Genomic DNA, 25,078 nt, shown 5'->3' on the forward strand with positions numbered 1-25,078 from the left:
ATTAACAGACATTTCTTTATACCCAATACTGGCAAGACCGTAAGGGAACTTGGTTCGTGCCAACGGTTCCGGGGGGTTTTGTGTGTTGGAGTAATTGTTTTCGGAAGGCCGTTTGCTGTAATGATGTAGCGGAAATCATGAAAGCGATTGTGCCATTTGATAGACTCAGGGGTGGCAGCTCTGGGAGATCTTCCGTGGCTATACTTAATGGAGGAGAAAGATATCTTTAGCAGGATTGCTTGAGAACATCGAGGAGCAGTCGGGAAGATTAGCGTATCAACTCAGAATCTCCAGCCGGTAAATAGTAGGGAAATGAATATTAGTTTTGATCATCTTATGCTCTTCTTATGACCACGAGGCTGTGGATGGAGCCCGGAGCCCGCAGGAGTGCAGGTGTTACAGTCAAGGGGGTGTGGTGAGACTGTTGAAACTATTCTTTAGTTGCACTTTAATTGATAAACGCAAGTGTGATTCTTAGGCGCAGAATTCAAGAAATGGAGGATGAATTACAGAAAACCGAGCGCTCGTTTAAAACCCAGGTAATTACCATACTGCCCTAGAGCTGCAGAATTCTTTGGTATCTAGTGGACTGTTGTAGTGCCTGTTAAACGAGTCCCTAAACACAGCTTTTGATGTGTTGTCTTTTCCAGATTGCTACTCACGAGAAGAAAGCTCATGATAACTGGGTAAGATTTGTTTTTCCTTTCCTTTCCTTTGTGTGTGGCCCACCACAACTGATTTGGATCTTGTTTTCTCCAACAGCTCAAGGCTCGTGCTGCAGAAAGAGCTATCGCTGAGGAGAAGAGGGAAGCGGCCAACCTGAGACACAAGTACGGGATACTGAATTGTGTTTTCAGTGCGTTTTAGGGTTATTAAAGGCTGTGCTTCTGGTGATCGCTTGGGGGAATTTCGTATTTCATATGTGAGTCCATTTTCCCTCCGCATCCAGGTTACTGGAATTAACCCAGAAGATGGCAGTGCTGCAGGAAGAGCCCGTGATTGTGAAGCCACGGCCGGGAAGACCCAGCGCCCAGAACCCTCCATGGAGAGGTAGCAGCACTTTGAAAGGGCAGCTCTCGGTTTTGGTCAAAATGTACAGAAATCACACTTTATTTCTGTGTGTCTTAGTTATGATGCCCTAGAAGTAACCCCAAGAACTCAGTAAAGAAAGGTGGCCTCAGAGTGGTAACAGGGCACTGTCATCGTCAGGTCCTCTGAGCCAGAACGGCTCTTTTGGTCCATCTCCTGTGAGTGGGGGGGAGTGCTCCCCTCCCCCGACGGCTGACCCGCCTGCCAGACCGCTCTCTGCTACGCTCAATCGAAGAGACATGCCTAGAAGTGAATTCGGTGAGCATTCACATTTTACCTCGCAGTAAACTGTGGCTCCTAGAGGTTTTCCCCCCATCTTTTGAGAATTCTAATGCAAACAACATTTTAGAATTTGGGTCTGCTCGGTATAGAGAAAAAGAATTCTTAATTTGTCTTGCTGAATAAATAGTCTGCTGTAAGATCTGCTTTAGAACAGAAAGAGTTTATTATTATTAACATTAACGTAACATATAAATACATAAAAATATAGACTATGTAACGATAAATATCATTTTTTTGCTTTTGAATTCTTCACTGCAAAGTATAAGCCTTTATCTTTAAATTTCTATGGGGTTTCTCCCTGGAGTATTGTAAAAGTAGCTATAAAAGACTTTATAATTTACAGCCCATTAATATACCATGCTGTACCTATTTCTTACAAATACGTCTGTAATGCTTGGCAAGGTACGGAGGTCAGATTACACACACTGAAAACCGTCCGTGTGTGCCGCTGCGGCAGGCCTGTAGCCCGAAGTCCCTGCCGGTGCTATTAACGTACGTTTTCTTGCTGTTCTTTCCGTCAGACAGCTCGCTTTAATCCTTTCAGTCTGTTTGTAACTTTGGGATCTCCCCTCGTGTGTATTAGGAGACCCGTTTTTAATGTTGCTTTCTAGGTAGAGTTGAACCCTGACCTGTCCACAATTGGTCCGTTTTTTCTGAAAAACCCATACAAGGGCTCTGTTCTTTCTCTCTCAAGGATCAGTGGACGGGCCTCCACCTCGTCCTCGATGGTCATCTGAGGCATCTGGGAAACCCTCTGCCTCTGGTAAGGGATCTGAGTGTGTTGAGAGTCCAAAATCCGAGGGTTTCTTACTCTTCCTCGGGGCGAAGATAAGGCAGGATAAATCTAAGTCCTTTCTCTGGTCTTCAGCAGATCCAGGACCCGGTGCAGCTCCCATGGCGAACAGCAGCTCGAGAAGCTCTTCCCCTACTAAGGTGATGGATGAAGGCAAGGTAAGTTCTGCAGGTGTTCTGAGTCGTAACTAGGTGTTTCAGCAAACACTGAACTTCTGCAACATCCCCTCTCTGCATCACCCATCTGTGGGCCTGTTACATCTGTAGTATCTCATTTATTTTTTTAAAAAGCAAACTGTTGCCCAAGACCCCGAAGGCCCCTCAGCTCCCAGCATTCCATCTGTGGCTGAGCAGTCAGTAGTAGTAAGTACTTAGAGGTTGAGGACTGAACTGAGCTTGTACTTGGTGTATTCCTGGAAGGGTAGCAGACACTAACCTGCTTGGCTTTAAATTGCATGGCAATATTGATCTTGTTGTCTTTGACTTGAAAGTGTTGCTGGGTTGCTGAAATCTGACTGGTTGGTTTTTCCTCCTTTTTCCTGTTTTGGTTAGGCTGTTCACCTGTTCAGAACATCTCTTGTAATGAACTAAAGAATGTGGAAAGCCCCCACTCCAGCTTTGCATTGTGTGTGCCTCGGCGTTAAGTGTTGTGAGGCAAAGGAAAGTAACTCTATATAGAATTCACTGTCACACCAAGTGTGGCATTTAAGAATATCTCCAGTTGTACGCTAGGCAGACGCTGTCTTGAGTAATCTGAAATTAGGGACTGGCAAGGGAAGAATGTTTGCTGCAGGTGAAATCCTCACCGGTGGAGATCCGTCCTTACCTGCCGTGTGGGTTTCCAGCAGTACCCTTCGGTTACGTTCACACGAGCGTGTTCTCTACCAGAGCCGCACCGGTCCTCACGGTGCTTCTCTGTGTGGAAATCAGAGTATGCGTGATAGTTTAGAATTTCCAACCCAGTTTCCCACAGGAAAAGAGGTCAGGGTCTCTAATGAGAAAGCACGGCATTACTGGTGAATGAAGGTAAATATGAGAGCTCCACCTGCCTCCCTGTATGGAGAACATTGCTTCTCTAAGTTTCCGTGCAGGACTCGAGGGACATGCGTCTCTTGAGGTCTTTTTGTCCATGGGCAGCTTGAGGAAGATCTGAAACCCTGGAGTAGACTTCAGAGAGTAGAGGCCCCTTTGTTAGGTTGGGGGAGCAGAAGTGCCGGTAGGCAGGGAAGGCCAGGCAGACGTGATCCTGAATGGCAGCCTGGCTTTTTACATGCTGTGTGGCCTTCAGCAAATTAACACTTTGTGTCTCTGTTCCTTCATGCTTAAAACGGGATGTTCATACTTGGAGATTGAGAGACCTGCAGATTAAATACATGAAATGGAAGTCACTCTGAATGGTGGCTATTGTCACATGTGTAGAAAGCGGATTTTTCGTTGCCCCTTGTTCTCTCCGTGCTTAGTATGGAAATAGTGCCCTGTTGTGGCAATGGGAAGGACATGGGGGTGAAGGGGTTGCCCTAGGAATAGATTGTGGTGTTTGTGGTAGGATTTCTTAGCAGTCACCTCTGTTAATGTCCTTCAGCAGTCCTCTTGCTTTCTCCGCCTTGCGTATTCCAGCAGTAACAGGACAGGGAAGCTGTTAGCTCCTGGGTCATCCCTTTAACCTGCCTGAGCTGCCAGTGGGAAGAGACGGGAGGGGTAAAGCTTTGTCACACTGGTCGTCCTTTGGACAGGTGCCTGACCTCTGCTTCGTTGGGTCTCAGCTTTTATTGCTGTTGGTGCTTGTGTGTGTTATACCCGAGTCTTCCAGAATTTTAACTGCTTCTGCTCTGCAGGTTCCTATGGCTGCAAAAGGGCCTCCTCCTTTCCCAGGGGTGCCCCTCATGAGCTCGCCTGTGGGAGGCCCTCTACCACCCCCCACTCGATACGGACCGCCACCCCCGCTCTGCGGGCCTTTCGGGCCTCGGCCGCTGCCCCCACCATTTGGTACGGTAATCGAATGGTAGTAATTGACTTGTAGAGTGGAATTCATCTTTTCTCTCTGTTCCTTGTTGAAATTTTAATAGTGGCTTTTACAGGGCCATCTACTAAAAGGCCAAAGCAAGCTGAGTACGCTTTTTTTTGGGCACGTGGGGGGCTGCACAGTCCCCCTATACGGAGATGGGCGGTAGGTATCTCGTAGACTAGAGAGATTTCTAGAAAGCCAGAAATACTACTTCTGTAGATGGATAGAACTCCCTCTCCCAGCTCAAGAGTTTACAGTGTCCTCTGGACCACAGACATCGGTCAGGAAACAAAGCTTGTAATCACCACGATGGAAGGATATGCAGGGGATCATAGATGATAGGAGAGAGAGATTGAACCTTCAGTCCCCACCTTGGAAATTAGGGGTAGGGCAGCTTAGCTCTAAGAGAAGGGAGGATTTAATTGGGGGGTGGCCAGAAGGCCTTTCCCCAGCGGGGCAGACTCCTGGGTCTGGTGGCGTGTCGGGTGGATGCTGAGCCACTGCCTGAAGTTTTGACACGGCAGCAGACAGTGAGATGGTCCTGTCACACTTCTTTGTTGCAGTAAAGCCCTTATTTCAGTCTGTCTTCTTGCTGTGACACACGGTGCTTTCAAGTACAAACCAAGCCCTTGTGAGACAGAGCTGGCAGAACTGTGGGACAGAAAACACACAAGCTAGGTCGAGGCACGTCTAGATCCTGTGTTGTTTCCTGGCTGGCCGGCCGGCCGTTGGCCTAGAACTTCACTTTGCCTCCTGCCTGAAGTGCGGGTGCCGCCACCTGGCTTCTCGAGTTGTGAGAAATTAAAGACTGACGTGCCCACGTGTGTTCACGTGCTTTTACGTGACTTCTTCTTTCCAGGTCCTGGCTTACGTCCACCGCTAGGCTTGAGGGAATACGCGCCGGGCATTCCACCTGGGAAGCGGGACCTGCCTCTCGACCCTCGAGAATTTCTCCCGGGACACACACCTTTTAGACCTTTAGGCTCTCTTGGCCCGAGAGAGTACTTTATTCCTGGTACTCGACCACCACCGCCAACCCACGGCCCCCAGGATTATCCGCCTCCACCTGCTGCAAGAGACTTCCTGCCTTCTGGCTCCAGAGACGAGCCCCCCGCTGCCTCGCAGAGCAGCAGCCCGGACTGTTCACAGGCTTTAAAACAGAGCCCGTAACTCTGACCTCTGACGTTCAGTCTGAGAGAAAGCGGGCTGGGCACATTGGTTACGGTAAAGGATTTCATTGGCTTCAGAATCCAGAAGTTTATTTTAAAAGGTATGTTTTTAGAACCAAGCTGCCCTGGCAGTGTGCATTTTTGAGCCAAACAATTGAAAAATATCATTTCCCCCCCAAATAAAAACCACCTCATAAGCTAGAGCCTTCTGACAACCTTGAAATGTGCAATAAAGAATACCTGTGTTCTAGTTAACGTAGCGCGTAACTGCTCCATGATTTAGAGTCCTGAGAAATATGAACATTTCCTGTGGAAATGCTAGAACATGTATTTCCATTTATTATCCTGTTTTTAGTGTGCACCAGTTGAATACAGAGCAATGGTGTTTATAAGCTTGGTTTTTTAAAATATCTGGTCGCAAAGACTGTTACGCTAAAAATGTTTACTAAAAGATCATTAACTCCCTTCTTGCTGAAGTTCTTTGTAGTAATAGTTCATAAAAATTTGGTTATTAGTATTTCCCAAGTGTCTGTCGATTCATTGGATTGCTTTCTCACGAGGTGCCATCTTGGAACCACGTAAACATGGGCTCCCAGAGCTGGAGTCGTGACCTGGCGGCAAGCTCCCTGCTGCTCACTGCAAGGGGGGGGGGGGGGGGGGGTGGCAGCCTAACGTCCCCTGGGAACACCACAACCGCGCGTCTCCCTTGACCTTCAGGGAGGCCTGTGGGCCCTTACTGTACGGCATCCGTGTGCTTTCCGGTGACTTTTGTTGCCTGAGTGAGAATGCTTTCCTGAGGATGAGTTTCCATCGGGGAAGAGTCGTCTGACCTGATGTTACCTTTACCATTCTTGCTTTGAGGGTGCAAAACAGAAAACTGAACAGGATGTATTGTGACCATAAGAAGTAAGGAAATTTCTTTTTAAAAAAGTAGAATGTAATATTTCTCCCATCCTTTGCCTCTGGTTTTCAAGGAATATGGGGGAAAAGATCGGAAGAGGGCACTACTCTGAGAAAGGGTGGTTTAGGACCTCAGTTCTTCCTGTTGATTACCAACCACTCCCACATCAAGACTGGAATGTTGGCACTTAGATTTGAAAATCGGTAAGCCTACGAATCTGGGATTACGCCACATTTAAAGTCCTAACTATCCCCATTTCTATGCCACGTCTTTGAAACAACGTTTATGATTTAATCAAAATTAGAAAAGGCTGGTATTCACTACTGAGGCTATGCTTTCCCCTTCTCCGAGGTTCTGTGACATCCTGATACTACTGAAACCTAGACCATGACTTGTCGTAAATTTAATGTACTAACAACACACTATGAAATAAAAACAAAAGCTTAACTGATACAAAGATTTCTCTTTGTACTAAACTAAGAAATACCACTTTAGGAAGATAACCATTGAAAGAAAACCACTCTTCAAAATTCTTAAGGAATACAGAAGTAGTTCCGCAGGAAGAGAATTCATATGTAGGTCTTCCCATTTCATGTCAAGAGAGGAAACGTAAGAGGAACACCTCCATTCTTAATAGCATAGGTTGTTTTTAACTGGGTAAAATACGATTAAGTCCGCAAATGCAACTTTTGAATATGTCGGTCTCTGGACACAAAAATTAGGCAGTTCATACGATGTCTCGTATATAGTGTTAGAATATAGGTCATACCTGCTAGGGGAGAGGAGCAAGTAGGAAAGGTGCATTAGATCTATTTTAAAATCAGAGCCAGTCTTTTTTACCTCGAACTTTTTCCAGTGTCTGTCCTGTATCTCCTATTTCTGCACAGTCCGTGACCTGTAGAGCAACTAGAGTACCTACGGCTCACCCGAGCCGCTGTGAGCCTCCCGTAGTCGGCGCCCAGCCCAGCGTCAGACGGCACCGCCGCCGCAGCAGGGTCCAGGGGAGCCCAGCGCCTGGGGGGTGGAGGTGTGGGAGGGGGGTCCCTGGGCTCCAGCCGTTCCAGAAGCCGTCACCGGCTAAGCGTGTATCTGGGCTTAGTGGCTAAACCCATCTCGTTTCTGAGGCAGCCGTGTTTCGGCCTGAAAGCATTTCGACCACAGTGACCGTTCAATAGCTGAGTTTTTCATTGGAAAGTGAAAAGTAGTTGGTGGGAAGCACCGTGTTCTGTGTCTACTGCTTCAAGGCGATCACTTGTTCTGTCATTCCGTTCAGGTCTGAATTAAAGTTCGGCTAATCACGGCATCCATTAAACTTCTTTAATACTGGTGTGAAAGGCAACTGTAGTTCCTACAGACCATTTATGTGAATGACAGGAGATGCTCCTTCATATAAGTTATCACTGACATACATGTCTTATGGTCTATGAGAAAAGAGAAAGACCAATGTATCAGTTTTGCTACATTTTAATAGTAGGTACTTCACGGGATTATTTTCTCGGTCTCGTCAGCAACATCGAACAGAAGGGACTGCGTGCTCTCCAGGCTACGGCGTGCCGTCAAGCACCTCAGGACGTTTACACGACTTGGAGAAAATGTGGTTCTTGTCCCTTGAGGAGCTGACGGTCTGGGGGCCGACAGCTCCCGCACTGAGGGTTGAGTGAACAGCAAGGTAATTTATTAAGGCAAATTCTTCCCCTCGAGCTATCGTGGACTGAATCATCTTGGGATTAGTCTAATCAAAACGAGAGAGAGGATTAATTTGGCTGGGAATTCCTCCAGGCTCACAGTTTATAACCCCCCTCTTGGAACAGAACTGACAGACAACGGAAGGCAAAGACCAGCTCTCGAGAAGTGCAAGGGCTAGAACACTTCATTGTGGCTACTTATTCTAAAAAGCAAACGCTGAAGGGACGCCCAGGGTTCTTCGGCTAGTTGAAAAACAGGCCAAGGACTGGCGCTGCATTCCCCTCATGCTAGCACTGGGCATTTAAAATAGTATTAAATATGTGGGTTCTACGTCTGACCCACAGAAAGCCCACCCCAAGCCTTACTGTTCTGTGTATCAAATATCTACCTCGGGTGTACTCTGGAAGTTTTATTTACGCCCCATTAAGTCAAAAGTAATGTAAATAGTCAAATTATAATAAGCTCATGACCTGCGTATTTCCCTAGGGATGAAAGTCAGTATATCTAGGAAATAAATGGCGATCCTATCTACCTACGTAAAGAAACCACAGAGGAGCTCCAGGTTTTGCACGCTCCCCACTTGAAGAAGAGGGGTGCAGGCTTTAAGGTTTCACAATCAGTTGTCAGAAAAACAGCAGTTATTCCTGCAGTGTCTCGTCAGTATCGGACTCCGGTTAACACGACTCAGAAGACGTTACGGAGCCGTCCAAACACCTGCAGTTGTTCTGAGACGGTTCCACCGTTAACGCTGGAATCGCCCTCAGAACAGCGGTGTGTGTGACGTAGCGGACCCGCTCATCGGCTGGACCACAAATCCGCGCTCTCGAAAGCAATCCGGTCATCTGGAACGCTCCCACAGGGGACACCGATCCGGCCAAGGCACACGATTTCTAAACAGGAGAACTAGAGATCGGGGTGAATTCAGGCCACGTCTGAGGAGCCGCCTATACAATTCCAGACTGACCTCCCTGGGCAGCAAAATCTGGTCCAATTCCTCTCGGGAAAGTTTCACACCATCCCACCCACATCAGCCCAAAGTCTGGCGTTAACTCAAAAACCCAAAAAAGCATACTGGAGCAGAAGTGAACCGACGTGTACATTCTAGCACAATCTTATTGCTGTATTAGTTTCGAAGGTGAGCACATCCTACGACAGCAGTGTTGTTCCAGGAAGCAGGGCAGGAACAGCGGTAAGTTAGAAGAGAGACTACGAATTGCACAAACACTAGAAAAGTAAAAACAGGTTTCAAAACTACAACAAGCCTGTATCCAAAGGGGTCGTCCGTGTCAGCGGCGTGCGGACTGTGAATTCTGCGGACTCGCTCTGGCCTCCCGGCGTGGGCGCGGCCTGCTTCCTGCCTGGCGGAGGGGGCTGTGCTACACGAGCTGGGATGGTCTCTACTGAGTGGTAGGATTCACAGACGTTCCAGGTCACCCATGTCAGGATCATTCCTTGTGCAAAGTCTGATGTAGATGAAGATAAAGTGGTTTCTTGGTCAATAACTGCAATTTCTTTCTTTTAAAGTCAGTGGGTTTCTTGTATCTGTAACCACAGTAGAAAGATCATGGTTTAAAACACTTTGATAGCTGACCTAGTCTTTGGTCACATACCGAGAAGAACTACTAGTCACCATTAAACTAGCATGAATCCTGTGTGTGCGTCACTTACAGTTCTATTACAATCGGCCCCGCTTTAATTTCATCCATCTCCATGAAAGCAAAGCACTTGGTGCTGGTGAACCTTTTTTTAGGCTTGTAGTGTTTGAATTCAAAGAAGATAGCTGCACCTAAGGGATTAAAACAGACCACATTAGCCACAGACGCAGACTTTCACGTGCCCACACATTTATCCTCTCCGATCAGATCACCGGAAGCACATGGAGAAGCAGCAGGCGGCATAATTTACAAAGTAACCTTTGTCAAACAATCGCCCTGATGCTACAACTCTCCTCGTCACCCAAAGCTCTTCTCCGTCTGAACGCAGTGACCTCTGTCCACATCCTCCCAGTCCTACAAAGCACAGCAGAACTTCCTGAGCTGGGCAGCCTCAAGATCTCACGCACGTTCCCACACGGGTAGAATCGTAAGCCACTGAAGGACAGAACCTCTTCAATAGCACAGAACGAACACACAGGATGCTTGTGAAGTATTGACATGATCCACAGAAACTAAGTAGCAGAGGCCTGTAAGCGTTCATGAAAAAATTCGAGCTTACGTCACTTCTCCTGCTGAGAGAAAAGCTCAAAAATTCAACTTTTTTGAGTGTCTCAGAGTTCAAACATAGATTGTGTGCTGGTTCAGTTTTTAACTGCCATCTATTTCCTAGGACCTTTTAGAGTGTTCGGAGCACTGTCCTGTTTTTCCCAGAATCCCCTATGTTTGGGTACCGATGGCGTATCGGAAGCCAAAGTCTGGAGAGCAAGCCCGTTCCTGCGTCACCCCTTCCCCAATGAGCAGGCAGGGAGGAAAAATTCACACGTTCTGACCTCCCCAAAGATAAGCCCAACGGATCAGCTCTCCCCACAGAAAGCAGCTCAAAACAGAATAAGCTGCCTCGTCAACGTGGGCACAAACAGTTACTTTCTAAAGAAGGCGTGGAAACTAGTTGGGAGGAAGCTGGGGTCTCAGTCTCAGCCGGCTACTTCATTCTGCCTGCACCGCAGTGGTGCCAGATCTTGCTTGGCTTTTAAGGACGACACGCGTCCGGTACCTAAACTGGTGACAGAACCCACGGGTGACAAGAGGTTTAACAGAAATGTGTATGCAGTCCTGGCACCCGGGTCCGCCCGTCACAGCAGACAGTGGGACGTGGCTGAGGCAGAGGTGGGCACACTCAACCCTCGACCGCCCCGGCACCCGCCATCTCCAGGAGCGTGACCTTCCGGGTCTACAAAAGGGTCCCTTCTCTTTCCCCTCCGATGGTAGTAACTGAGGCAAGTTTGGGATTAAAAACCTTAAACAGATTTTTAAGATGGCAGATCACATTTCTTAGTCTCTGCAGCTATGGACCCACCTAGTTGTCCGCACGCCTGTGTCTGGGGTCTGAATAAATGTGAAAATAAAGTCACATTTGAAAACAGGACCGAGGTCCAAATACGATGCCATCCTGTCAAGGAACTTATTCATCTGCATCGTGAGTAGGTAATATATTTCCGGCATCCCTGGTGGGCGCAGCTTTGTTCTTCGTGGTATTTAGAAGAAAGAAGAGAATGTGAAAGGGGACTAGTGTACGGAGATTAACGGAAATACTTGGAAACATGAAAAAAGTTTTCAGTTGCGACTACAGTAATACTGTCCACCATAAATTCAAAGCTAAAGAAAATGAACGGAATCAAATTCTGAATACAGTTGTACTTTCAGCATCTTGGGAGTCAAGTCCTCAGGAACACAGCACCAAAAAACCCGGGGAAGCGAGCCCACGAAATGGTCCCCATCTCTCCATATCAGAAACACTTCCCAAAGCAAGGGACTTAAATGCAAATGTTTTCATATTTTCATGCAGAAGGCAGAACTGCACGCTGAAACGTCTTGGACCTGGGTCCTTAAGCACATCCACCTCTGTATTCTTCGAACAGCGATTCGCAAACTTTGGCGCACCTCGGAATCGTGTAGAAGACCCCCAGAACCAGAGCGCGGGGCCCAGCCCGGGGGGGCCCGGGACTCAGGAGGGCCTGCCACTCACACCTGGAGCCACTGCACCGACGGACCCCGGGGAAGACCGTCGTTCGGGGTGGAGCAGAGGCCACGGCAGCACCGGATCCGAGAAGTAAAATGCCAACTATTTTAGAGGATGGAGCGATCGTTCAAGAGGCTCTTCTGTATCTTGTACGAGCTTCTTGCAAAGCGTGAAAACGTCAACAACCGCCAGGGAATCTGGGGTGAGAAAGGGACCGAGGCCTTTTCACAGACCACGACGGTCCCCCGCGGGGCAGGCTGCTCGGAGAAGCATTCGGTCCCAGGAGCCATCTGACTTGGAAGCGGAACTTCACCTTTTCCAAACTTTGCTTTTGCTCCTTCCCATCCTCCTCCTGACCGAGCACAAGGTGCAGGGTCCTCCTTCCCAAAAGCTGCAGCTGGAAAAACAACTTGTTCTGTCAACTGTCAGCCTCCACTGCCGAGGAGCCTGAGGGAGCCGCTGCCCCCTCTGCCCCTTAGGATGCAGAAAACTTCATTTGGTTCATTGTTCACGATGATGAGGTTTATTATCAAAGACCGTTTTTTTTGTTTTTTTTTTTTTACATTTATTTATTTTTGAGAGAGAAAGAGCATGAGCGGGGGAGGGGCAGAGAGAGAGGGAGACACAGAATCCAAAGGAGGCTCCAGGTTCCAAGCTGTCAGCACAGAGCCCGACGCGGGGCTCGATCCCACAGACCGCAAGATCATGACCTGAGCCGAAGTCGGTCGCTCAACCGACTAAGCCACCCAGGCGTCCCCAAGACCATTTTATTATCTAACGGTTATCTATGACACAACTAGCTAATACAATGCCTAATTCCCACATCTGAAAAATCGATATTGCGTTCAAGTCAATGAACACCGTATGACATTTACTTCTGCCGACCGCGCTAGGCCACCGGGCACAGAAACACCAACGGGAGGAGAACTCTGGCCACGAGAAGCCAATGCAATGATTTACCATCACGAACCAACCTTTGGTTAATTTTTCAACATGCTTCTGGAGCTCAATGTCCACATTAAAATGAACATACGTATCTTCTTTTCTTGAAGCCACAGGAGTATCTTGCACAGGAGTTAAATCTATGCCATTCAGATCTAGAGAGGAAAGAAGAGTTTCAAACACAGAGACTCAAAAACTGCAAATGAACCACAGAGCGATACGTTTCCTCCAGAGGCTTGGCAAAAGCAGAGAGGAGATTCTTGGATAACAGACACTCCCTTTGGCGTGAACGGGTTCCTACAGAGCTTCTGGTGTCCGGAGGTGTTGGGGGGGGGGCAGGGGGCTGGGGACAGAGATGGTGGCGGGGGCGCGGGGGGGCAGACCCGGGGCCAAGGGCGAGGAAGCCCTGCCGTGACTGGGTGCAAGTGCAAGTCTGAAGCGACAAAATTCGATCCTTATTACGAGGTGAAAAGAACTCTTGTCGTCCTTCGGCCACTACCCCGTTGTCTGCAATACAAATTTGGAACGTGAATCCTATTCCACGGTGGGGCCCCTACCCCTATTTTCCAACCCTGATCAAGTGCATGGCGTGGAAAGGCCTCTCATCGAACATGACCAGAATTCCCCTGTTGTACTCAAGTCAGAGCCCAAACAATGGACATGGAAGCTGCCAATGAAACCGTTCCCTAAACGGGTAATTTTTTATATGCATTACCTACATTCTGATTGTATCTGCTATAAAGTAACCTGATTTACAACAACCAGATGGCACGCTATGTGTGGTGTGTGGCTTTAATTTCCTGCAGCCAGGAATCTGCCAGCTTAATCAGATTCAACATGGACTCACTTAATGTCTGGCGTTTCTGTATGATTCCACAGACTCCTATCTTAGGGAACTTAAGACAATTTCGTACATTCGATTATTTCAGCTCCTAAACACGTTTACCCAAAAACACGTTTCGGTTCAACGTGTATGCAAGAGGAACGTCATATCTACCTCACCATCATTACGCTCTGTTCTACAGTGTGCAGTCCCACATGAGGTATGAGGTTTACAAATGGCCTATCAAATAACGGTGGGTATGAATACTTTCCAGTAGACCAGGGATTTGATAGCTGCTAACAGCAGAGGTTCAAGTACTGAGCAGCAGTCAGTGGGAGCATGGGGTCCCCACGTCAAGAGTCTTCTCTGTGTCTGAACTCACGTTTCTTTTATGAGATACTACTGAGCCCACAGGACTGAATTTACTTCTACGACTGGTAAAAGTTCCTTCCGTGTAATGTCAGTCCCTGCTTCCTTGGTTTGCCTCAAAGTGCAGACGGACTGAGATTATTTGTGCAGTTACGTCTGAATAAAAGTATGACAACTTCATCTGCAGTCACCCAATAATCATTTCTAGAAGACCACTGGCAGCTTCACAATAAAGTGCTGGATGAAAGGCGTGACACCAGCAAATGCTTTCGATCGGTGTGCTGTCCATCTTAAACCAAAGACTAAAAAAGCGGTTTTCAAGGAATCACTGTTATGTCCCACTGGACAGGAGAAAAAGCAAATCCTCAAGACAATCACCCTTAATAAGAAACACATCACTCTTTAATGCCCCTCAGGATGACGTTCAGATATGGATGTTTATAGACGCGTCCCACTTCCTGTCTCCAGGGACGATGCACCGGAGGCCTGATTCTCACCCACCCCTGGCAGGGCTCCTCTGTGCCTCAAGCATCACAGCAGGAAGCAGAGAACCCGGAGGTGGGGGGGTGGGGGGGCGGGTTGACAGGAGAACATGGGGCTTCACAAAGAAAACCACACACCCTGAGAAGGTGAGCAGAAGGACCTGCTATTAAAGACAGGGTGTATGTCTAGTCAGTGTATATGTCTAGATGGAATTTTAAGAATATAGACACATACGGGGTGCTGGGTGGCTCAGTCAGTTGAGCTCCGGCTCTTGGTTTCGGCTCAGGTCATGATCTCACATTTCGTGAGTTCGAGCCCCACGATGGGCTCTGAGAGGACAGTGTGGAGCCTGCTTGGGATTCTCTCTCTCCCTCCCTCTCTCCTCCCCTGCTCACGCTGTCTCTCTCCCAAAAAGAAAAAAAAAGAGATTTACAAAAACACCCTCAAAAGCAACTGTGCATGAAGGTTATAAATAACAAAGTATTTTTAGTAAATCTCTCAGAAATATTCAGTGAAGGAAAGAGGACAGCTTCCCAGGGATTTTATCTCGATGTAGAATGAACTCAAATGAGTTGTCGCAGAGGCGAGAACCCACCCCCATAGCCCCTCATGTCCCAAACGAGAATCAACATTATAAAATTCACAAGAGGCGAAAATGTACACAGAGTTATTTACCCTTTACACTAACTGTAATATAGGGGTCGATGCACTGCCCCGCATCCTTCAGACCGATTTTCTCAATTCTGATAGTGAGTAACGTCATTCCCGGTTCTGACGGCAGCCTTGGCAATAAAGTACCTGACAACAGAACAGCAAAGAAAGTGAGCCCCACCAGCAAGTTCAGAGTCAGTATTTTAACAACCCAGAGAAGACAGAACCTTGCTCTCACCTGACTCGGTAACCAGCCAGCCCTTAACTGGGGTTTCTGAAACTCCCAAACACTCAACGTTATTCTTTTGGACAAGTATTTAATGTAACGCAAGACACATCTACGCTTCCTTAATTCATATTCAACACCAAAGTGTAAGTAAGTCCAGTTTGTTAAAGATTCAACTCATTAACTTCAGGAAGTCCAATTACAAATTACCACACACTTGATACACTCCTACACACACACGTCACCTGTACTTACAAACATAACATAGATTTCGTATCTCTATATGAAGTAGGAGAAAAAACACGGAAAGAGCTTTTCAAACTCTTATATTATCCCAAAGTTTGAGAAACTTAACACCAGAGTCAATCAATAGATCTTTTAGTTATTAACGGAGGAAATAACTCACAACGTAGTATTTGTGCATTTAATTAAATAATTTTCTAGTCTGACCTCCCACCCCTTTCTGCACCCTATTCTGTATGACCTGTTCTCTTGGAAGTTAATCCTGCTGAGACGGCACGCACGAGAGGGAGTGCACGCTGGCAATCTCCTGGATGCACGCATCCACTAGGCTTTCTAAAACGGAAAATGCCCTGGACCCACACACACGTTCCCGACCGTGATCTGAAGGAAGACATCAACTGTACAGTTTGTTAACTTATTTCTTATTGTTGCAAAGAACAGAGGTGGAAAAGTCTATTTCAATCTAATACATATACAGCATCTCAAACTACAGAACCTAACATTTATCGAGGACTTTCATTGACATTCTCCCAATTTCTTTTTTTTTTTAATTTTTTTTCAATGTTTTTATTTATTTTTGGGACAGAGAGAGACAGAGCATGAACGGGGGAGGGGCAGAGAGAGAGGGAGACACAGAAACGGAAACAGGCTCCAGGCTCCGAGCCATCAGCCCAGAGCCTGACGCGGGGCTCGAACTCACGGACCGCGAGATCGTGACCTGGCTGAAGTCGGACGCTTAACCGACTGCGCCACCCAGGCGCCCCGACATTCTCCCAATTTCTATCCAACCACGTGTTATCCTACTTTTAATGATGAAGTATTTGAAATGTGTGAATCGATCCACTTACTGCCTTCAAAAGAGTACATTTAATTAACTGCAAACAGGCTTGAGTGGATTTGGGGGGAGGGGGGAGGTGATAAAAACGCCCTCAAGTCGGATCTATGAAACCACGACAAGAGTACAACACTCTAGATCAAAAGCCACGGAACTGTACCCTTCGAATGAGTGGATTTTACGCCATGAAAATTACTACAAACGTCCCAGAGTCTTCACTGGTGACACTTGTGAAAACTTCTAGCTAATGAAAAGTCGGAAGTGAGGAGGCCAAAACGGAACACTGAGAGCAGCATTCCACACCGCTTCAAAGGTGAAATTACCTTACCTTTTCACATGAAACAGATCTTGGCCATCTTGCCATATTTTAACACATTTTCAATAGTCAAACGTTTTCTCATATTAAAGATAAAAGGTCTCTTACTGCATCCACTGTCTCCTTCAAATATGTTAATTGGCGAAAACTGACAAACATCAGAAGAGCAAATGAAACAAAGACGTGGCTTCATGGAGACCAGAAAGCAGGCATCCGGGGAACCGTCACTTAGGTCAAAAGATACACACTACCCAGGGGCTCCCTTCTACCACCACCCAAAGTTCTTCTCATCCTTCACTATCCTGGCTTTCAAAATAATTACCGAAAAGCACAGTGTAATAATGTTCTGCCTGCTTCCGCCGGTAGCTGTAACTTGTTCGCCTGTATGACCGCACGGTACGGGCGTATATGGTACGTGGGGTTTATCAACGTAGCAGTTTCTGTACTCATTCTTCTGTTGGCAGGCATTAAGAGGGGCTCCAAGTTTTGGGAAATTGTTTGGACCAATGCGGCTGTAACATCCCTGCGCACATATTCTAACGTATGTGAGCACACATTTGCAAAAGAGAGGGACCACCAAATCAACGCAGGGCATCGCCCCCCCTTTTTACCACGTAAAGACAACCTGTGTCCAAAGTGCTTGTGCAGAGGCCCACTTCAGCACTGCACCCACAGCCCCACCCTCCATGACACCCTTCTCTTTGGTCCGTTTAAGGTGTGGAGAAACGTTGATCCAGTTTTAATAGGCACTTCTCCAATGACTGACAGAGGTGGAGGCCCTTTTCGTTTCAGAATGAGCATTGGGGGTGCCTGGGTGGCTCAGTCGGTTAACCGTCCGACTCTTGATTTTGGCTCAGGTCATGATCGCACGATGGGTGGAATCGAGTCCTGCCTCGGGCTCTGTGCCGACAGCCCAGAGCCTGCTTGGCATTCTCTCTCTCTCTCTCTCTCTCTCTCTGTCCCTCCCCTGCTTACTCACTTTCTCTCTCTCTCTCAAGATAAATAAACCTAAAAAAAAAATTTAGGATGAGCATTTGGATTTCCTCTTTACTGAAGTATCTGTTCGATTATTTTGCACATCTTTTATTGGAATGTTCACCTTTGTCTTATTTGCAAAGGTTCTCTCATGTTTTCATACAAGCTTTTGTTGGATGTGTGTTTTGTAAATAGCTTCTCAGTGACTTACTTTAAAAAGAAACTTTATACTGAAGGATTATATATTAAAAAGTATATAAATTGTGTACAAATTGTAAGTACAGCTTAATGAATTTTCACAAAGTGAACACACCTGCATAACTGCCACCAGATCCAGGAAAGATCTTACCAGCACGCTAGGAGCCCTCCTTGTGTCCCCAGCACAACCAAACCCTAAGAGATGACAACCATTCTTGACTTCTAACACCAAAGATTAGTTTTATGTGTTTAAAATGCCTTTCTCTGTTAATGGCGTCTTCTAATTACAATAAATGCTCAATGTTAATACAATCAATTTCTTTTTAAAGTTTTTTTACACTTTTTTTTTTTTTTTTTTTTTTTTGAGAGAGAGAGAGCACAAGTTGGGGAGGGGAAGAGAGAGAAGGAGACACAGAATCCGAAGCAGGCTCCAGGCTGTCATCACAGGGCCTGATGTGGGGCTCGAACTCACAAACTGTGTGATCATGACCTGAGCCAAAGTCGGACGCCTAACTGACTGAGCCACCCAGAAGCCCCTATAATCAATTTCTTAACTCTAAATTCCTTTATACTCACTGCTTTCTGTGTCCTATTCAAGAATCCTTTCCCATTCCAAGATCACGAAGGTATTTTATCTTGTAAGAGCCTTATTGTTTTTCCATCTGCATTTAATTCTGCAGTCCACTTTGAATACATATTTGTCTTTGGTGTGTGGAAGGAGCCCAAGCCCATTCTGTCCAACATGGACACCCAACTGTCCCAGCACCACTTATTTAAAAGCCCATCATTTCCCCCCATTGATCCACAGGGCACCTTGGTCACAAATCAAGCATGGGCTGTTCTGGGCTTTCCATTCTACCTCACAGGACCATCTCTTAAACTTGCAAGGCTGTGTAGTTTCGTAATGACTGTAACTTTGTAAGAAGCCTTGACATTTGGTAAAGCAAATTCTCCCCTCGACATTACTTTTCAAGGGGGCAACTATATTTGGCCCTTTGCATTCCCATGTAAGTTATAAAAACAGATCTCAAGTTCTTTAATAAAAAAAAAAAAAAAAAACCTTTGGAATTTCAGCAAAGTTCAGATCGATTTTAGAAACAGTCACATCTTTACAAACTGCTTCTTCTAATCCATGAACTGAAATATATCTTTCAATTTATTAAAAAGACAACATCTCTTGATAGTTTTATTTTCTTCACAAACATCTTATACTTTTAATTTTAATTTTTTAAATTTACATCCAAATTAGTTAGCATATAGTGCAACAATGATTTCAGGAGTAGATTCCTTAGTGCCCCTTACCCATTTAGCCCCCCCCCACACCCTCTCGTAACCCTCTGTTTGTTCTCCATATTTATGAGTCTCTTATGTTTTGTCCCCCTCCCTGTTTTTATATTATTTTTGTTTCCCTTCCCTTATGTTCATATGTTTTGTCTCTTAAAGTCCTCATGAGTGAAGTCATATGATTTTTGTCTTTCTCTAATTTCACTTAGAGTAATTTCACCCTCCAGTTCCATCCACGTAGTTGCAAATGGCAAGATTTCATTCTTTTTGATTGCCGGGTAATACTCCATTGTATAGATACACCACATCTCCTTTATCCATTCATCCGTCAATGGACATTGGGCTCTGTCCATACTTTGGCTATTGTTGATAGTGCTGCTATAAACATGGGGGTGCACGCGTCCCTTCGAAACAGCACACCTGTATCCCTTGGATAAATACCTAGTGGTGCAATTGCTAGGTTGTAGGGTAATTCTATTTTTAGCTTTTTGAGGAACCTCCATACTGTTTTCCAGAGTGGCTGCACCAGTTTGCATTCCCACCAGCAGTGCAAAAGAGTTCCCCTTTTTCCGCATCCTCACCAACATCTGTTGTCGCCTGAATTGTTAATGTTAGCCATTCTGACAGGTGTGAGGTGGTATCTCATTGTGATGATGAGTGATGTTGAGCATTTTTTCATGTGTCGGTTAGCCAGCTGGATGTCTTTTTTGGAGAAGTGTCTATTCATGTCTTTTGCCCATTTCTTCACTGGATTATTTGCTTTTTGGGTGTTGAGTTTGATAGTGCTTTATAGATTTTAGATACTAACCCTTTATCTGATATGTCATTTGCGAATATCTTCTCCCATTCTGTCGGTTGCCTTTTAGTTTTGCTGATTGTTTCCTTCGCTGTGCAAAAGCTTTTATTTTGATGAGGTCCCAACAGCTCATTTTTGCTTTTGTCTCCCTTGCCTCCGGAGACGTGCTGAGTAAGAAGTTGCTGCGGCCAAGATCAAAGAGGTTTTTGCCTGCTTTCTCCTTGAGGCTTTTGATGGCTTCCTGTCTTACGTTGAGGTCTTTCATCCATCTCGAGTTTCTTTTTGTGACTGGTGTAAGACAGCAGTCCAGGTTCATTCTTCTGCATGCCGCTGTCCAGTTTTCCCAGCACCACTTGAAGAGACCGTCTTTATTCCATTGGATATTCTTTCCTGCTTTGTCAAAGATTAGTTGGCCATACGTTTGTGGGTCCATTTCTGGGTCCTCTATTCTGTTCCATCGACCTGAGTGTCTGTTCTTGTGCCAAAAGGTCTTATACTTCTTTTGTTGGATTTATTACTAGGTATTTAACATTCTATGATACTCTAACAAAAGTTATTTCATTTTCTAAGCAATTGTTGCTTGTTTATAGATAGAATCAATTCTTAAGTACAGACTGTTTTTTTTCTAACCAAGGAACCATGCATGCTAAACTTTCTTATTAATCCTAATTACTCATCTATTGATTCTTTTACATGTACTGTGTATATATTCATCACATCTACAAATAAAGAAAAGGGATTTTCTGCCCCTAATGTTTATCTTTTATTTCTTTTTCTTCTCCTAGTACACTGGCTAGAACTTCCAGAACAACGTTAATAAAAAGGCGTAATAGCCGGCACTCTTACTCCCGGCCTTGTTCTCGATCTGAAAAGGAAAGCTTCAATTTTTACCACTAAGTATGATTTTGGCTCTAAGTGTCCCTACGGAAGTGTTTTGTTCTCAGTCTGCCAGAATTTTTTAAACTCAAGAATAGATTTAGAATTTAATTTAAACATTTGCTGCACCGACTGAGAAGATGGAGATTTTTCCTCAATCCATTCAGGTGTATCACCTTGGTGTACTTTGTTTATTTCACAATATATTCTCAAAAATCACTCATTAGTTCATGGAGATTTTCCTACTTATTATCTATAGTGCTCTCTGTATCAGATTTTACTCCACCAATCTACGTATGGTATTTAGGTTGTTCCTAATATTTTACTATTACAAGTAATAGCACAATAAATAACCTGATGTATATGCCAGCCTTTTTTTTGTTCTTTGTTTTCATTTTATTGGAGGTGTAACTTCAGAATAAATTATTAGAAGCAGGATTGCTGGACCTAAGAATAAAATGTCTATTTGTGTTGTCATCGATGAATTCCCCTCCAAAGGGGCTGTACCTTTTTGTACTCGCACCAGCCCCACAGCCTCCGCAACAGCAGTTTTAATTTGTATGTCTCTCATTATAAGTTACATATCTTTTCCCATGTTTAAGGGCTCTTTGTACGTATTTGTGTGTCTGTATGTGTGTGTCAACTGTCCACGGCCTTTGCGCAATTTTCTAATATGCTTGTGGCCTTTGTTGTCACAAGGTAAAGGTTTCTTATCTATTAAGGTTGTTGGGTCCTTATTTGTCTTTTTTACTCTGATTATGGCTTTTCTGACAGTCAAAAGGGGACTGCTTATCCAACTTTAAAGCCAATGGTAGAGTCTCCTTTTATGAAAGCCTATGTTTTTCCCAAGTGAATATTAAAATTGTTTCCACATTAAAGAGGTAAATTTCATTCTTTTAGTTTCAAAAATAAAGGCGTACATATATTTAAGCCTACATAAGAGATAAATCAACACATTCAACATAATAATTTTGAAAGAGCTAAGCCTATATTTGAGCTTCTCACTTAATTGGAAAATGTTTTTTAAAATCTTGAAAATGGTGTCTTGGGCTATTTTTGAATTCATATTGTTTTGGCTTATGATTTTAGTAGCTTTACTATTCAACATTGTCAATACATTTGCTGGACATAAATAACAGGTTGTCAATTTATAGCCTTTACTTAGATGAAATCTACCAAGCCTACCTTTAGAACAATTAAATCTCATTTTCGCTTAAGCCAGTTATTCAAAAGAAATTTATTGTTTGCCTGTGAAGTTTTAAGTTTTTGAAAAGAGAAAGTAGTGTCAGGAAAGTTAAGATTCTTAAGCTTTTTTTTTTTCTTCAAGAAAGGTTGGCTGAAAGTCATTTTTGATTTTAAATGGGAAAAAACTACTCTGAGTCAATATTGTACCACATACGAAACCTCATTCCTCATCAGCCTTACAGTGATAGTGGTTACATAACTGTGTGCATTTGTCAAAACTCATAAGGCTGTGCACTAAAAATGATGAGTTAGATATGTAAATGATACTTCAATAAATCTGACTTTAAAAAGCCACAAAAAACTTACAATTCAAGAAATTATATAAACACAAAAGCGACAAATAAAAAGTCACAATTCCTAGAACCCTCTTGCTACCAAGATGCGGACACTGCCTAGGCATCACTGAAATGTTGGATTCCCTCAAAGTAACAAGGAAAAAACTTCTTTTCCTGCTTTACAGTTAAATGTTAAATGCCACCTTCCTATTTCAGTGGTGATTTCAATAAATATAATCTTACAAATTACTTTTTAATGACATTCATATCACAAACTAAATTCAGTTAATTAAACTAAACGTGCTCTTTCTTACTTTTAGGAAAAAGAAATTCAGGGAACAAAAGGTTTGGTAACCTTCCTGTGTCTCTAAAATGAGATATCACAACGCAACACCAGAATACAAAAATTTATTTAGCTTCGGTTTAATCTTACGGAGCAAACGGATTTAATTTATGGTGTTAGTTTCTTTTCAACTCAGCAACCCGAACCCCACAAAGACCTTAATCTGTACCATGGTTCGCATCATCTGCTAAGGATCCCGTTTGCCACAGAAGCGTATAAGTGAGCAAACAACCAAATGGGACTGAAATTTACAGCACTGGAAGCTACATCAATTACAACATGTGGTTTGAAAAGAGAATAACGGTTATTCAGTCAGTAAAACAGCAAAATGATTTCTCTCACCCCCTTGAAATTTCCTACGTAAATGACAAAAGTAAGAAAAACACCCCATTCCTCATCAAGCAAAGCAGGCTGGAAATAATGCCCTGGGACCAAAGAAACATTCACAAGAACAGCCACCGTTACAGCGCCTGCGATTCCCCCAGTAACCCCCAGCATAGGTACCGCGACCGTCCACTGAAGGGTGGTGAAGGGAGAAGCAACAGTGGTCACCACATACTCAGCATAAGACACACACCGTGCTCCAAGCTTCAGGCCTGGTACCGTGCTTAACCTTCACAGTAACCTTATAACTTAGGCACTACTAGTATCCCATTTTACAAATGAAGCAATTGAAGTGCAGACTGCTTGAGGAAACAAGAGCGAAGTCCTTCAAGCAGTCCTTGTCAGAGCCTAGTGGAACTCCAGCCCACGTATCTGTTGGTTCAAGCCTATGCTGTTCCTACCCCAGAATGCCTCCCCCAGGGAGTTCCAAAAATACCGGAATATTACTATACTTTCATTACCAAGAGGGTTATCTGCATGACACACAGACTGTATTTAGATCTACCGTAAAGCTTCCAGAGTCTATTTTAAAATGCACGATAACCTTATAGCCTATTGCTATCATTCCGAAGTGGACCAGTTTACCACAAAGGAAAACTACGCACTGTGTAAGACCAGAAAAGAGTAAACCAGTGCTTGGGCGAAGCAAGAAACTAATCCAGGGTGCCTGCCTAGGTCACTTACACCAAGGGCAGATCCTCACTGAGATCTTCTGCAAATAAAGAAGGCTTGCCATACATTACTGGCTTTCCTAAATCAGGATGGGAAAAAGGGCATTTGCTCAGCACCCACTCCCCCTGGATCCAGTTTTCATGACTACTCGTGATTCATTAAAGAAGTGCTTATGATAGTGTACAGAAAACAGTTAACACAGCAGGCCTGAGACTCGTTCTCAGAAAGGCCTCCTGGCAAGGGCACCCCTTGGCTAGAATCCGGGAACTTGGATGTGGGGCACGTTCCCACCATTCCCCAGTAAGAGTGGCTACTATCCATAAACTGTGCCAACAATATGGCGTACGCTGAATATGCACCTTCCTTCTGGGAGTCTAGAATTCCGGCCAGAGCTAAGCAGAGGGTGTCTTTGTGATCAACCCCCGTTACAGCTGTGGGCATGGAATCTCTAACTACTTCCCTCAGAGACAAGATTTCACATGGAGCACGAGGCACGTGACTCACTGGGAGAGGACTCTCAGAGGCCTGCACCTGGTTTCCTCCAGACTTCACCTTTTCCCTTTGCTGACTTTGTTCTGCTCTTTGCTCACTGCAGTAAATCATAGCTGTGAAGACACTATATGTTAAGTCCCGTGAGTCCTCCCAGCGAATCCCTGGACCTCAGGGTGGTCAGGTTATAGGTAGTGAGATACTTCCAGACTATACTTACAAAATGGCTACAGTCAACAACATGGCGGTGAAAATTCATTTTTAAGATTGGCATGAGCTCTGGGAAGGCTCTACTTCCCAGTACCAAGTACCCAAATAAGTTCTCAACACCCTCACACCGGATTCAGTTATGTCCAGTATGAAATAAGGGATACTCACCGGGCACTCGAGCAGGAAAGGAGTCTGGGGACCCTGCTCCAGCACCGCCCTCTTCTTCTTCATCTTCAAATTCCAGATTCTCTTCTTCACCAGGTGCTAAAATTCTTCTACATGTAGAACAGCAGATAAAATAGTGAGCTACCCAAATAAATATACTAGAGAGGAAACACAGCCACTCATTTCACAGTTAAGACATTGATGCAAAAATGCTGACAAATATATTGCTGTATTGATATTAAAGATGGTAATGTTGATATAAAAAGTTAGAAATATCTGAAAAATAAGTATAAGACAATAAAATGAAAAGACAAATAGTGGTGCTTATTTATTTTACCTTAAGGGGACAGGCTGAACGTCAAATGGAAATTCTTTATTATAGGTAAGAATATTCTTTAGGACTAGAATAAAAACAGAGAGGAGGATACATAAATTCTTCCATGGATCAAAACAAAAAGTTTTATTGGAAATGGCGGATTCTTAATCAATTTTACTATGCATGTTAATACTTAAAAAAAATTCCCAATCGTAGAATCATTCAGAACCACAATATACTTGTCCGTTGAAGGTCTCAGCAAAATGAAAATATGTAATACACGGCAGGTACCAGTACTTTGTCAGATCTCCAAGGAGAGTTAAGTTCCAGAGTCTCAGAGCCCTCATGGAAAATAAACTCCAA

At 44.7% G+C, this 25,078-nt stretch overlaps 2 protein-coding genes across 15 annotated transcripts in view; one reads left to right on the forward strand and one right to left on the reverse strand.

Annotated features, from left to right (window-relative positions):
- MIA3 (MIA SH3 domain ER export factor 3) overlaps window positions 1-5,854 on the forward strand; it is a 54,904-nt gene extending 49,050 nt beyond the window's left edge. For 2 of the 11 annotated variants that reach the window (XM_023247248.2, XM_023247251.2), the window contains 10 exons: window positions 479-539; window positions 651-686; window positions 763-830; window positions 950-1,050; window positions 1,210-1,347; window positions 2,066-2,134; window positions 2,240-2,322; window positions 2,455-2,526; window positions 3,999-4,149; window positions 5,028-5,854. In XM_023247248.2, coding sequence (XP_023103016.2) covers window positions 479-539; window positions 651-686; window positions 763-830; window positions 950-1,050; window positions 1,210-1,347; window positions 2,066-2,134; window positions 2,240-2,322; window positions 2,455-2,526; window positions 3,999-4,149; window positions 5,028-5,338 — 1,090 coding nt within the window. In that variant the 3' untranslated portion in view covers window positions 5,339-5,854. The remainder of the gene's footprint in view (window positions 1-478; window positions 540-650; window positions 687-762; window positions 831-949; window positions 1,051-1,209; window positions 1,348-2,065; window positions 2,135-2,239; window positions 2,323-2,454; window positions 2,527-3,998; window positions 4,150-5,027) is intronic. The other 9 variants (XM_023247249.2, XM_019822232.3, XM_023247252.2 and 6 more) reach the window with 7 other exon arrangements.
- Window positions 5,855-7,686: 1,832 nt separating this feature from the next.
- Window positions 7,687-25,078, reverse strand: part of AIDA (axin interactor, dorsalization associated) — a 38,338-nt gene continuing 20,946 nt past the window's right edge. The window contains exons 5-11 of one of the 4 annotated variants that reach the window (XR_006591584.1): window positions 24,737-24,800; window positions 24,403-24,509; window positions 14,892-15,014; window positions 12,574-12,696; window positions 9,593-9,710; window positions 8,461-9,466; window positions 7,687-7,970 (exon numbers count right to left, since the gene is read on the reverse strand). Coding sequence is in view for 3 of the 4 variants with exons in the window: in XM_003999521.6 (XP_003999570.1) it covers window positions 9,370-9,466; window positions 9,593-9,710; window positions 12,574-12,696; window positions 14,892-15,014; window positions 24,403-24,509; window positions 24,737-24,800 (632 nt within the window). In the remaining variant the exon portion in view is untranslated. Of the gene's footprint in view, window positions 9,467-9,592; window positions 9,711-12,573; window positions 12,697-14,891; window positions 15,015-24,402; window positions 24,510-24,736; window positions 24,801-25,078 lie in introns of all 4 variants that reach the window. The other 3 variants (XM_003999521.6, XM_045048568.1, XM_019822240.3) reach the window with 3 other exon arrangements.

Source organism: Felis catus, chromosome F1, assembly GCF_018350175.1.
Source record: "Felis catus isolate Fca126 chromosome F1, F.catus_Fca126_mat1.0, whole genome shotgun sequence".
Classification (NCBI taxonomy): Eukaryota; Metazoa; Chordata; class Mammalia; order Carnivora; family Felidae; genus Felis; species Felis catus.